The 15758-nt window shown below is 40.9% G+C and overlaps 1 protein-coding gene across 1 annotated transcript in view; it reads right to left on the bottom strand.

The window, feature by feature from the left end:
• Positions 1–1275: 1275 nt before the first annotated feature.
• The window catches only part of LOC124795033 (phosphatidylserine lipase ABHD16A), a 160705-nt gene continuing 146222 nt past the window's right edge, over positions 1276–15758 (bottom strand). Inside the window, exons 11-12 of the mRNA XM_047258810.1 lie at positions 2418–2563; positions 1276–1854 (exon numbers count right to left, since the gene is read on the bottom strand). Coding sequence (XP_047114766.1) covers positions 1744–1854; positions 2418–2563 — 257 coding nt within the window. The 3' untranslated portion in view covers positions 1276–1743. The remainder of the gene's footprint in view (positions 1855–2417; positions 2564–15758) is intronic.

The following is a 15758-nucleotide window of genomic DNA, read 5'->3' as shown; positions in this document are numbered from 1 at the left end:
TAAAAACCATCTAATAGATTTAATTTTCTGATAAAATCACATGATTTTCCCCACACAAGGCTCCTAAAATCAGGGCATTATAATCATTATTGTTATCATTAAAGCTGCAGTTATGTTACGCCAACATTTCGTTGAAATCATAGCACTGTGTACAGCTGAGACCTAGCAAATTATTGAAATGGGAGGCAATTGCGCCCTACCTATGTTCCTATAGAGTTCAGTATGTACTTGGAATTCTCTGCTTACACAACGTTATACGACTATGCAATATCTTCTGATGTGAACACCTTTTAACACAGTAGCTGTAGCCAAAATGTATATGCAACCATGATTATAATTATCAAATACAATTTGAGGTCTTTCTTCAAAAGAATAAACTGAAACAACATTCAGCACAAAAATTATTTATAACAACACATTTATGAATATTTACTGACATGTGGCTCATGGCTACACATGAAAAATAAACAAAAAATATGAGCAAACAATAAAAACTTACAGCTGAATCACAGTTGAAATCATCTGGATGAACAATTTTTCCATTTACAGTGGATAAACACACACTGATAACACCAACAACTTGTCAAATCATAGACACGCACAAACACATTTTGCATTCAGATACATGCTATTCACAACACATGCACTGACTAAGGAAATGCGGTTCCAAAATCAACCAAATACGAAATAATACCAGTGATCAGAAACACTGAATTTATCTGAACAATTAAGCTGCCAAAGTTATGAACTCAAGGAAAGAAAACTGTGTGCTCCTCGTTTTAGAAATAATTTCAGTTACTGAATTATAAGCTTGTCTTATATATGTGGAAATGCTACAAATACATTATGCAACTTTCTTGACAATAAATCAAATAAAAACCTAACAATAGTTTGCGATAGGAAGTACAAATTACTTAATTCATTTGCCTACAATACCCACTGAGTGGACAGAGTAACTGCCAAAAATAATGCATAGTGCACAACATCTAGTACATTATCTTTCTGGTGGGTATGTTTTGTTTATTTCATTTCAGGGAAAAATTGTTTATTTCATTTCAGGAAAAATTAAAATGAAGTCACAAAAATTCTGACATTGATGTCAAAGTAAAATATAAGTTAAAGATCTAATTTCTTGCGACACACATACGTAAAAAACTCCTACACTTAATCATTGGGGAAAAAAAGCACCACAACAGACAGTCTGGAAAATCAGGACCAATGTGGTGCACAATAACTGTAAGTTGTTCCTTTCATTTAAACTTAAAGGTTTCTATAGACCAAGAAAACATTATTTATTCAATTTCAAAAATTTACATTTTAAGTGAATTTCATAATTTTCCGATACAAAACAATTACAGAAAATAAAAATAAAAATAAAAGTGTCATGCATGATCCAGATTCAAAGCATATTTTGCAGTCAAATGAGTATTTAAAATGTTTGCAAATACCTAATACCACAAAAGGTCCACAGAGAGTTAAACACATGGAGCAACTGTATACACACTAAACACTTACAGAGAAGGGAAAAAAAAAATCATGAGTATTACCAGTTGTAAGCTCTATATAATGATGAGTCAATGAAAATAAATATACAAAGAAAAATGAAATGGAATGCATGGTACCATTCTGACTATATACATAGATACACAATAAAAGCACTACAATGTAAAATCTTATGCAGTATACATCCATAAACAGTGTATCACTTATTTTCTTAATCGTATCTCCATAATTACTGCTTCTTCATATTTTTACATAATCAGATTCCGGAGAGAGATCCCAAGGCATTCTGAATAAATTTGTAGGCAGCTGTGTGCAATGACTTGATCTGAAGTCTATCATGTACTTCGATGCCTGTCAATATTACAAAATACATTAATGCATACCAATACAAACATCAGAAACAATTAGGACATAAAAATAGATAATATGTATCAGTGGCATTCTTTAATTATTTCAGAACTGACACTTGGTTGTTTTCCATTATATTTACTCATACTAACTCTATTGAAGACTTGTTATTGTTTGTCCCGTGTGAGGCACAATGGCAGCATCAGTTAGCAAGTACATTTGAATCACAGCAAAAATTTAGAGAAGCATAAGGTTCTCATTAATTCATTAATAACCACATTTACCCAGCTATGTAGACCAGAGGCATTTATTTTCAAGGGGTCAGGGAGGGGATGACGGAAAGGAAAAGCAGCTTGGTGAGAAAGGAAAGAGGGAGAGGCTGGAGTGGTGGGAGATGGGTAGGGGTAGGTGTGTGTGTGTGTGTGTGTGTGTGTGTGTGTGGGGGGGGGGGGGGGGGGGGGGGGGGGCGAGAGAGAGAGAGAGAGAGAGAGAGAGAGAGAGAGAGAGAGAGAGAGAGAGAGAGAGAGAGAGAGAGAGAGTCCATGAAAATTTGAACAAATACTTACAAGAAACAATGTCATTTGTATTTTCAGGTCCTTTGCAAACTCTTCACCAAGAAGCATTGGATATGAAGTAGAGCTCTCTGCTATGTAAGAAAGTAATACTGAAGTGCAGAGACTCTCATCGACGGCATGTTTGTTCCACAACTGAGCTACAAAAAATAAAGAAAAGCCTCTTTTTAGTACACAGAAAAAGAAATGATACAGTGCTGGACATTTTCTCATACTGAGCAATTCACTATCAATGTTAAAAATACAATTTCAGTCATAAACCAATAAGTTTAGCCTTGCAGCTTACTATAACCTTGTACGTAATACAGGGATACGCACAGCAACACCACGCTGCCGGCACACTATGCTTCGAATATTACACCAATAGCATCTGCACGTGCCAGCCACAGCCACCAGACGCCAGCCATCTGCAGCAAGCCGCATGACTTGTGCTTACTGCACGACATCTACCACGCCATCTACTAGACACCCCCCCCCCCCCCCCTTACAAGTGCAGAGCTGCAGGCACTTTTTCTATATGTTCTCAACTGTTGTTCACTTTTATGCAGAAGAAGAATAAACTTTGGTTCACTGTGGCCATACTGTTGTTTGTGTCTTACATTAGGACCCAGTTGTCAACAGGTGTGATGTTTACTTCATGTGCTTAGTCTCCTGGTTGTTCCTTTGGTTCTTCTTGCCTTGGAGGCAGTGCTAAAATCTCTCCTCGAGCAGTATCAGGCTTTATGGCTACTATGATGAACCTGACGGTGACAGGGATTACACAGGCTCCCATGCTGTTGGCTTACCACTGCCCTTTAACCCTTACAACGATGCAGCTGAAGACTGGGAAGCCTATGAGAAGAAACTTCAGCAACACTTTCTTGTCTTTGGTATCACTGATGCAAACGTGTAATATTTGTTCCTTTCTCGGATTCCTCCTCAGATCTAACAGTCATGCCAGTTAGTCCTGCTCCAGGAAACTGCAGTTAGTCCTGCTCCAGGAAACTGCACCACTTCCATTCAAATAAATGTGTAGGTTGTTGTCAAATTATCACCATAAACACACGCATGTCACTGCAGCACATGTAGGATTCTATTGCTGTTATAAACAACCCCCCAAGTTCTACAGGGCTTGAGTAATCAAAACTCAACAGTCTCAATCACAAATGTCAGTTGGTTACCAATGCTCATCATGACTCATATGCCAATTCCATGCTCCGTGTTGCCATAATTCAGCTGGCTACTGACATGGAGGTGTGTCAACATGCACTACACTGCAACTGTCCATCTTTGGCTGAGGTGTTAAATACTGCCCAATTTTTCGAGGCATCTCATGCTGCAGGTGACCAGAATGAAGTTTGGTGTCACATGGCTGCAATGGCTCCTGTTCCTGGATGTCAGGCATCAATTAGTTCAGGAGGGGAGGGGGGCGAGGACAATGTGGCAGCCATACAACCGCGGCTTCCGTGCCACACTGGTCAGTGATGTGCCAAACGATAACAGCAAAAAATGCCACAGCAATGGCAGTGCTCCACACTCCCATCTTGACCATACAGTTTCGTGCAACATGGCAAGATCACATGCCCTAAGTGCTGGGTGAGTCGCAACAACTATAGGCAGATAGGACACTAAATGACAGGACATGGATGTTAATTGTGTCTCTCTCTAGTGCTTACGAATCATAACAAACTGTCCATCACTCACACTTTGATCAAGTGCTCAGACTACAAGTGGTTACAGACTTACGTGGATTTGGGCCCTCCGGCATTGCCTCCATTTACTTTGTTGTTTGGCGAGTTACAACAAGCGCACATTCATTCCTTCAATTTTCTAATAGTATATTATGCGGACTGCAAATTAGTTTGGTTTGGATGCTTTCAATGCTTTTGGTTTTTTTCCTTTTCAGATACGATGCCAGATCCCTTACTAGCAGTTATATCCTGAATTCTTGTCTCTCTTTTCAGATTGGTTAGGTACCGTCACTAATTTTGTGGCCCACATTACCCTGAAAGCTACAACTGGCCATGTTTTCTTCACGTGTGCCGTATTTCAGTGGCCTTGTGTGATCAAGTGAAAGCAGAACTGGGCAGGCTTACGCAGTTTGAGGTCATGTAGTCTATCACATTAAATGAGTGGTCTAACCCCCTCATGATTGTTAAAAAGCCAACTTGTCAGCTTCACCTCTCTGGTGACTTTAAAGTTCCCATTAAAGCTGAATCCATGCCTGACATCTACTCTTTGCCCCAACCAGACAACTTATTGGCTAAACTCCGAGGGGCACAGTTTTTCCCCAAAACTGATTTATCTGAAACCTATTTGCATGTTCCATTGGATGAGGAGTCTAAAAGACTCCTTGTGGTTAACACACCCTTCAGGCTGTACCAATATCGGTGCCTCCCACTCAGTGTGGCTAATGCCTTGACAATTTTTCAGCATTTTCCGGAACAATTGACAATGTTCCGGGATGCATCAACTATCTCAATGACATCATTGTGATGGGACGCCTTCACAGAAGAGCATTTACATAACTGCACCTTCTTGTTCACAGTCTCACATACTGCAGCGCTGAAATGAAACTCGGCCAAGTCGTCCTTTTCTTTCAGCCATCCATTGTGTATTTGCAGTTTCTCGAGATGGTGTTAAGCCTTTATGCCGAAGCCCTTACATCATCATGTCACCACAGTCACGACTCTGCCTCGATCTACAAATGTCGAAGACCTCCATGCATTTTTTGCTGAAACTGCTCACTATCACAAATTTATTCTGGGCACGTCCACATTGGCCCATTCCCTCCACAAGTTGCTCCACAAGAATGTTCCTTTCCAGTGGCTACCAGCCTGCAAGTGTGAGTTAGACTTTTGAAATCTAAATTACATTCTGCTCCTTGTTTGGCTACTTTCCAATCCAGGCCACCCCACCTGGTTTTGGCTAACACACCTTCCAGTATGGACTTGGGGCCATTCTCACACATCGACGTGAGGTTGGTTCCAATAGCTTATGCAGCAAAAATCCTCAAAATCTGGCCAGCAGTGCTACTCCCAACTTGTAGATCCAAGTTCCATCTCATTACTGACCACAAGCCTTTGGCTTCATTGTTCAATCCTTCTGCTTCATTCCTTGACACAGCAGCACTTCTCCTCCAGCAGCCTTATTTCTGTCTCACTACAACTATGACATACATTTTTGTCCTACTGTGCAACATGCCAGTTCTGTCTTAGGGTGGGATTTTATCCTACTTTTGGTCAAGACGAACTCTATGAGATGGAAAAGTACAGTGGCAGGGTTTTGTATTATGGGCTCCAAGATCACAGCTGCTGTCACTGCTGGTCCAGTTTTGCATCAAGTTGTTCACCTCGTTCAGCTTGACTTGCTGGACAGGCCTCTGGGTGGAAATTCTGATCCTTTGTGTAACTACTTTGCACTTCAGTGTTTGATAGTGGTGTTCTCTCAGCAACAGAAAGGCTGTTAACTAGGCTGAATGTGCTTCAGATCCTACATCACTGGCATTGGGGGGACTCGCGTACCAAGCTATTGGTCCATTGGCACTTGTTTTGGCCCAGCATTGATGGTGACATCTTATCACAGCCTGCTCTCAGTGTGCTACCCAATACGCACCGACACTCTCTCCATGGCCCACACCACAGTGTCTGTGTGAATGCATCCAAGTTGATTTTGCTGGACCCTTCCTACCTTCTTACTGGTTGTTTATTGTTGATGCTTTATCTTAATTTTCATACATTATCTGCTATCCTTTGTTATCGACTGCAGATACGATTTGGACCCTCTCCAAATTTTACTCTACTGAAGGATTGCCTTATATGCTTGTGTCAGATAGCAGTCCGCCATTTGTGTTTCCAACTTTCCCTAATTTCTGCACCCTTCAGGGTATTCTCCACATGCCTGCTGCTCCTTTTCACCCACAATCTAACAATGTAGCACAACAGCTCATCCGCACAATCAAGGTTCAAATGAAGAAGTACATCACAGACTCCTTCATGGATAATGCCTTGCACACTTCTTGAGTTCTTACAGGTTTATGCAGGTGGGAGATTGGAGTCTGGCCAAGAAGCTCCACGATCACCAGCCACACAACTACCTTCAGCTGCTCAAGTTGCCCCACCAATGCCAATTGAAGTGGCCCTTATTACACTTCATTCCTGGCACCCCATTCTGAGCACAAGGGTTCAGCCATCGACTCAAATGGACATCTGCCACAATTCACAGCTGCTGAAGGCACTGCCTCTGTATGGTGTGCACCAGTGATGGGCCAGTAGTGCGTCACAATGACCAACTGCGTCCTCACACCACGACAAGGGCCATGTAACTGCTGCCTTCCTCAGTGCCTGCTGTACCAGCACCGCAGGATGGTCCTGCCCTGGGGTGAGCCAACCTCTATGTGGATGTTGCACTTCATGCCTTTCCTCCAGGATCCAGCACCTGACACCTGCTATCAGGCCTTTCCGTAATGCTTCAATGCCATCAGTGATTCTGCCGCCAGCTGTGCCAGTGCATCTTTCCCTACTGACATCCCTGATGGAATGACCAGTGCCTTCATCATCAGCACAGTTCCGCCATGACTAGACATAACCAGTGCCCTTTTCATCAGTTCTCTTTTATGGGATTTTGCAGAGGACCAACTGCCATGTGTCCATGGCTGAGCCACTTCTGCCAGTCCCCACTGATTATGGCCCACAATCGTCTTTCCTCCAACACGATCATTGGCTACAGCATCCGACATAGAAGCCACTGCTGTTTCAACAGCGCCTCGATATGCACATCAGTGGAGTGTCCTTTCCAAAGTGGGTGGGTGGGTGGGTGGGTGGGCGGGGAATGGTGCTATAATCCTGCATGTAATACTTGGATACACACAGCAGAACCTGGCCACTGTCGCACTATACTTTGAATACCCCGACAATAGCACCTGCAAGGGCTGGCCATCAGAGGTCACCTGCAGTGGGTCACATGACTTGTACACACAACATGGCATCCACCGCACCCACTGCTGCAGCTTTCCCCTTTATAAGCACAGTGCAACACGTACCTGCTCTCGTACTGTGTTCTTACTTATTGTCAGCAAGTGCTTCTATCAGTACCTAAGGTGTTTCTATGTGTGTGTATCTATGTTCTCAATTGTTATAAACTTGTATGTGGAAGAAGAATAAACTTTGGTTCAGTGTGGTCAAACTGTTGTTTGCGTCTTACATCACAAAACAGCTGACTTTATACCTTATCCTAATGTGCTGCTCAATACAGTGGTAGTTTTCTATAATGTATACTGAGACAGACGAAAAGAGAGAGCACGTGTGCTTTATTACCAGAATGTAGCAAGCAACTAAGTCATGTATGTTTGAAATGGTGTACGTAATTGATGTAGTTTGAAAAATCTTAGGTTGTTAAAAAGAAAATGATGTCTATCTTCATTACACGTGGTATATTGTAACATCATACTCCTCTCTCAAGTAACCAATACATGCAACAATATGTAGAAGATACATGCACTAAAAATTAACACCCAGCAGGCTTCGAAGTTCTGGAACACACTCCCTGACTAGGATTAAATGCCCTGTTACTAAAGAGATAATTAGAAACACGACACACGACTGAATTGGTCAAGGATTGTTGTGTTCCCCCCAAAGCAACCATCCAGATATTATCTTTAATCAATTTAGAAAAACCCAAACCTTGATGATAGATGGGGATTTGAGCTCCCTCCTCTCGAATGTGAGTCCTACAATTAACTATTGTACCATCTTACAAACATTAACCTGGCTGGATGTCTAAAGGTCTAGAATTGTACACAGATAACAAAAGCCTGCCAGATTAAATGGTTTTACGAGTCATTTTGAAAGACGGCCACATACATTAGGAATCCTTTGACTACTACCTCATCACATTGGGACTGAACAAGGGAAACATGTTATCTGACAAACAAATAATGAACAATCAGTTCACAACTAAACTGATGAAGACTAGTCTATATACAAAACAACAGTCGAATGCATATGTACATGTATACATACACATGCGTCATAAGTTTTGGAAATAAGAAAGAAAGAAAAAGACCAAGAACTAGCCACAGAAATGGATAACTGGGGCTGAAGTGCAAGAGTCTCAGGGTTAGACCACATCAGAAATGAAGAAATCATAAAAATTATGGAAGTGGAATGGAAGATGATGGAAGCTCTTGAGAGGAAGCGGTTGCTATGGTATGGCAGTTCTAATGAATAGATGATAATATATCGAGAAAGGAGGTGTGGAAGTGGTTCCCAGAGCAAAAAAGGAAATTAAGTTGAGCTCGCAGAAGATGGGCAATAGATGTCAAAGATGCTAGGAATTTCAAAGAGAGGGATTGGAAACACCATGAACTATGGAAGTTAGAGATATGAGAAACAGCATTAGCTGTAAACAACCCTCAAAAGAAAAATAAATGAACTGGTAAATGGTCCGTTCAGAAACTTGTAAGAGTTAGTAGCACTGTATTGTAAAAACAACATTAAAATGCATTTGGTAAAAATGTAGTTCTCACAAAAGAAATTATACTGTATCACACCTCCCCCAGGTTAGTAAATACAGATATGGTAAAATTGTTCTGGAAATCGATCCAATATGGCTCTTATAGAAGTGTTCAGAAGAAAGTCAATCGTCGTCTACTATCATTTAGCGACAAAACAGAGAGTATACCATCGACAGTGCTTTGCTCAATTAGAATTTTTACGTCTCCATAATCAGGTTACAAAAATGCTCTAATATTTCAATCAACATTCACATGGAAAGATGTGTTGTTTTTTTTTCGATTATGGAACTAAGTAAGTCGCGATTGCGTGGCAACCTGAGTACACGAATCGGTGAAAAAGTTAGTTAAACAATACTGGATATTTGTTTTGTTTTTCATCCATGTTGTTGAGAAATGTGAAATATAAAACAAGTGGTAGGCAGTGCAACTGCATTGCCGTTTAAATGCGACGCTTTCGCCGTTCCCCCCTCCTTACACTTTGTCAGGGCGGTGGTGATATGTGCCAGATGGTTGAACGTTTTTGACTCGGCAAAATTCTTGGACAGCCCTCGTAGACAGCAGGAAAGTACATGGCGGCTCCATTGATTTGTATAGAAGTCAGATAACACTCATCTCTCAACGCTTACTACAAACGTGACGACCAACGCAATATTGAATATCGATACGGCAGGCGCCATATTCATTTTGACACACTTAGCTCTCTTGTATTACGACTTGTAGTGCGAAGTTTCAAGGCAACGACACATTGGAGATGTATCAGAAAAACTTCACCCTCATTAATGAACGTCAGCAAGTGGCATAATAAAACGTGGCGGATGGGTACGACGTTCGGTTTTGTATCATATCAATCTTTGTCATAACACTTCATGTCGACTTCCCTCCCAGTCTTTACATTTCTGCCAACGCCAGCGACCTTGCAGATTTTAGTGCCAAAATTGCGTGGTGAAGCTAAACGTCGCAATTTCTGTTGGCAGCGCCGAGCGCCCATTAAGCCTGCATTTCCTCTCGCACTTCTCCGCCCAGAGTAAAGACCAAGCGTGTCATTTAGATTTTTGTTCAGTATTTTCAGCGACTGTTTTTGAAGAACGCCGATGTGACGGAATAGCACACTAGTTGAGTTAATTTCTTTTCTTTTTTTAACGCAACTGATGTGCTATTTCTTCTCATCTGAAATCTTATTCTATTCACACCACCACCACCACAATTGGACTAATACTTTGGTGCCACATATACTTGCTTCACACAAAGAGGATGATTGGACGTGATGAAAGCTCAAGAAGTAGTATGACTTCACACAGTGAAAGTAAAATTATGTCCTACTACAATTTCAAAAGGACAACAAATAACGAAAACTGTGAAAAAAATATAATGTAAAATAAGAATATTGGCGTTCCATATTGCCTTAAGATATCGATATATCTAGGTAGATTTGAGGACGATATATATATACAATTTTTGAAGAATTTCTATATATCGATGTGTCGAGATTTTATCAACAGCGTTATGCCCAGTTTCGAGCGTCGTGGATGTCTATCACCTTTCGGAAACGTATCGAATTCTGAGAAGTGGGAGAAGCCATGTTTAATAAGTTTCCCGTATGTCCAATGAAAATAGGTTGCTCCAGATATTGAGGATCCCTCGAAAACGCGTCGCTGTTGGTAAGATTAATGTTAAAACATAACGGCAGTTGAAAACAACAAAGTGTTTGAAACCGAGTCGCAAGTTGCAAGGTTATACAGTGACGTGGCGGTTAGTGTCTATTATGTAAAAGAATCTAGCTGGTGCGTCGGTTCGCATCCCGCTACATTTTTTTTCCCCTTCGCTTTTTTAAAAAATTCTGGGACCTTAGTAACGTAATCCTCTTTCAGGAATGAGTTGTAATTGTCAATGACTTACAAATTTAGCCGATATATGCAAATGTTCGATATACGTTGATCATATAGTAAAACACAGTAATTAGCGCCCAAAATAAAAAGCATAGAAAGACATACACTGGAAGAAGAATAAAAACGTATGGCAACTTAGTCTCCGCGATAAACAATGCATAAAAGAAAATTTACAAGCTAGTTATTTTAGTAGACTTCATTTCCAAACAAGAACATCTTATATGTATGCAGGCGTAATATATTCTGGTACTTCTACAGGAAAATACCGGCAGCTGATTTTTCGCGTTGGTTCAGTTACCGGTACTTTCAAAAGTGCAAAGGGAGCAGCTCATTTTTCTCTCCGGTACTTTCAAAAGTGCAAAGGGAGCAGCTCATTTTTCTCTAAGTGAATTGTGATTTTTCGGACAAATTAAACATACTTCACATAACCTCCACTCTTATGCCATTGGGAAGCTTATTGTTAAGTACTTTCTGTGATACATAAATGGGGAATGTAAGTAATTATGAAGTTGCTAGGTTCTACGTTTCAAAAAAAGAAAATGCAACAATTTCTGATAGGGCAATAAATGTGCCAATTGAAGATATGAGTTGCTGCTGTAATTCGTAAGCAAGAATGGCTACCACAGTTACAACTAGACTCCGTATTCACAGTCTTAAAAATGCGGCTTCAGTATAGTATTATGGTAACACTACATTTATTATTCCGGTATGAAACGCACATACTTTTTATATTTAACTAGACATAATTACGTTACATTTATGGTCCTCAAACGGAAAAAAGGTCAATTAAAGTAAAGTCAGTAAACTAGTCAAACTGAATAAATTGAGGGAAAATCTGACCTATCCACTGGCAAGCAGCCAGTAAATTTGTTCCAATTTCTTAATACTAGTGAGGCATAAACAATGATTGGGTATTTGCAGACCATTTCTCAAAAGAACATAACTATGTTGTCCACACATTACTTTCATGCTTGGAAATAGTTACATATTGTAAACAGCAACCAGTCATTATTTCAGATCGGTGAACTGCTACTACATAAACGTTTTCCAGGTAGTGGAATGTATCAACACGTTCTGGTGCCAACTCGCAAGTGAAATCTTCAAATGTACGAACATCGCGGTGATGTCTCTCTGTTAACAAAACATGGACGATGTGCATTTACAACTTTTCGCGGAATGATAAATAGTTCATTAAACTCCGGGCATGCAGCTGAGCAAATAAAATGTCTTCCACTGATATTTCGCCGCGCATCGTCCAGTCATCATCAGACTACATGGCAAGGCTTATGACAGGGTGCCATGCGCGGCCTCACATGCTTCACCGCGAAGGTAAGCGCCTGCTAGCCACAGACTGGTCGGCGACAAAGAGGCCTTCGCTTACACACGCGCCGCCCGTGGCAAGGGCAGACAGACATTCGATTCGCTTATCGACGTATGTTCGGCGGCAATGACACCATGACAACTTCTCTGCAGTTTAATTATCGCTAGAGCCAAATTCCATGCTTTGTTCAAATTAAAACCATTATCTCTATTTAATAAATTATTAGCTAATCTAATCTCTATGGCTTCCTTGAAGTCAGAATCCCAAATGGAAGAAGTGGATGTTCACATCACTGTAGTTCATGGAATGCCCTATATCAATACAATGTTCGGCCACAGCTGACTTGTCTGGCTGTGATAAGCATGTTTATGAACGGTGAGTGTTGTTTGACCTCTGTATGTTTCCTCACAATTTCCGCATGGAATCTGACAAACCCGCCTTACGAAGCAATAAATCGACCTTTACAGAGACGAGTAAAGCTGCAATCTTCGTGGGAGGCCAGAAGATCACGTTAACACAGTGTTTCTAGAGAATACGGCCTATCTTCGAAGAAAGAGCACCCATACCGAAGATACACAGGCTTATCATAGCCAGACAAGTCAGCTGTGGCCGAACATTGTATTGATACAGGGCATTCCATGAAATACAATGATGTGAAGATTCTAACATCTACCTCTTCCTTCTGGGATTCTGTCTTCAAGGAAGCTATAGAAATTAGATTACCTAATAATTTATTAAACAGAGATAATGGTTTTAATTTGGACAAAGCATGGAACCCGGCTCTCGAGATAATTAAACTGCAGAGAAGTCGTCATGGTGTCATCGATAATCGTATCGAATGTCCGTACGCCTTCGACACAGGCGGTGCAAGCTGCGTGTGTAAGTTTTAGTCTTCCAACAGGTGGTGGCCAAATATACGCGGCCGAAATATCAATAATAGAAACTTTATTTAAGCGGCTGCATGCCCGAAATACAGATGACTGTAAGACAGCATCATTCCACGGGAGGGTCGCCGCGATCCAAATCGATACGGCAACGAAAGTTAATAGACGCCCTCGACGGTCGAAACGGCGCATGTACATTTCGTTTCATATCATACCCGTGTCCCATTAAGTCAAACGCGCTCGACGCCATATTGGACCAGAGTAAACGGGAAACGACAGCTGCTTACTACTACAGTGCGGCTCGAAATGGACTTCTCACAAAACGGAAGTAATCTGAACAACTACATGAAACTTTTACGAACGGAAGCGCTAAAGAAACGCGTTGTGATAAAGCTTTAGTCAAAAATTTATCACATTCATTCCCGTTCACATGTGCTAGCTGTGACTGCCAATGATTTTAGTTTCAGAAGACAATAAAGCTACTTTGTTTCTTCCTTGCAGCAATTTTATTTCATTTCTTAATTTTTTCTGGGACATTGACCTGATAAATCAACTTCACTTCCAATAGAAAACAACGGCTGTATGTTTGTATCTGCGCTGGAATTTTCATTCGTGTTTTCAGCCTGAAAGTATGGTATTGCTTTAAATGATAACGGTAACGGTAAGCTGTATTGAAATTTAATTTATACTATTGTTTGAAGTTCATTCTAACATATTATGTAGTATGAATCATATTTCTAATAAATGACTATTGTTAAGTGTCGCAAAGAAACTTTTGACAAGCTTTGTCCAAAATTACGAGATGTGCTTCGGCTTTTCGATTATGTTACCGTTTGTGTAGAGTTTTTCACCATCATCATCATTTTCTTTCAGCAGTAAATACAATAACGAATCGTGATCACTAATTTGAGAGACAAGCGTCTACTTGGACGAAGTGTTCACGACTGCTCAACAGGCCACTTGCACATGTCGCCGTCAGGCAGCGCCTTAATGAGCCAGCGCTATCAACACAATACTTTTATTTTCTCCACACTGTAGTGGCAGTAAAAAACGATTTCCATAGGTTAGCTAAATTTAGCACACAGCAACGTATTACCTGAAATGACCCAAACGTAAAGTAGCCAGCGATTGTATTTTCCACAGCAAGCCCTTCATATTTTATGCTGTAGAGTACTTTGAAATTAAATATCACAGTAACTGTGTCCAATATCGAAAAACAAACAGGCAAAAAAATGGTTCAAATGGCTCTGAGCACTATGCGACTTAACTTCTGAGGTCATCAGTCGCCTAGAACTTAGAACTAATTAAACCTAACTAACCTAAGGACATCACACACATCCATGCCCGAGGCAGAATTCGAACCTGCGACCGTAGCGGTCACGCGGTTCCAGACTGAAGCGCCTTTAACCGCACGGCCACACCGGCCGGCTACAAACAGGCACTTAATCATCTTGCTATGATATGAAACGAGAAGATACAAAGGATGTAAATTATTTGTTCCCATTTGTATCGTCAGAACCGAATGAAAGCTATTACACACAAACAGTGAAGGAAGTACAAATGCGAAATAACACGCTTAATTTTTTAAAGGAAGAGAACCTCTGCTGAAAAACTAACTCCAGGAACTGCTGTAGCTTTGCTGTATGCTTTCTACTCTGTGGTTGAGCTACAACAATATTCGGTCACAATGAACAGCGATGAGCGGAAGTAGAAAGAGGTCCACATTTCCGGACGGCATGTTGCTTCGTAATGTTATCCTCGATGACCGCGCGAATTCCACGTCTCGGCGATTCTTTGCTGCCTTCACACCCTTTCACGTCGTAACGGTAGTTGCCTCACTGGCACCGACCGCAACAAGTCTTTGCCGAAGAACAAATCTCGTCCACGGTTCAGGAGGGGGAGGGCAGCAAGAACGGATGCCGTTATTAGGTACGTCTATGCACTACTGTGCCGCACTTCAAGGATGTAGGCGAAGAATACAGCCGTGCCACCAAAATCTTCGTTCACCTGCATAAGAATATCCTGGTATGCAATACGACGCTACGAACCACAGTGATTTCCTTCAGTGTTTCGAAGCTCTCATTTACACTATCAGGCTGCTTTTAAAAATAGACGAATGAATCAAGATGCACCGGTAAAGTTATAACAACAGAAACAATGTACTACATTTACCTGAACGCAAATGACATCGACGGGTAATCTCAATTCATCTACCATGAACTGTGTTCTTTAATTTTGCTGTAAATTGTAATAGAGAACACTAATTCGAACTTTGTTTTAGCGGTTTATTAACTTCTTGGTCATGGTGCATCACGATATCTAACTGCATCCAATACTTTCAACACTGATCGTGAACAGCCACAAAGGTCTCTTAGGGTATAGTTACGAATATTTGGTTAACTTATTTCGAATTTCAGGCCGAATTACGACCTTAAACAAATCTACGAAGCGATGATTCGAGTATTTACTATGCTCAAACCACTACAATAAAATCGATAAATATACTTACATTGCCCTTGTCTTCCAAATATAACCTAATATGGGCATTTATGATGGTCATGAGGGCCTATTTTCGATCAACCGAATAAAGAACGCTCGTCAGGTGAATGAGAAAGTCACGCTGTTGGCACAAGGCATAAACATACAGGTCCATGACGTACATATCAATATCCTCACTATACATCCTGCGTTTTGTCGTAAACTTTCTCTATAAGAATTGACTTTATTCAACTTATCGCCGATTTTGTAAAT

Source organism: Schistocerca piceifrons, chromosome 4 (genome assembly GCF_021461385.2).
Source record: "Schistocerca piceifrons isolate TAMUIC-IGC-003096 chromosome 4, iqSchPice1.1, whole genome shotgun sequence".
Lineage (NCBI taxonomy): Eukaryota > Metazoa > Arthropoda > Insecta > Orthoptera > Acrididae > Schistocerca > Schistocerca piceifrons.
The sequence above is the reverse complement of the archived record's forward strand: the minus strand, read 5'-3'. Positions and strand labels throughout refer to the sequence as shown.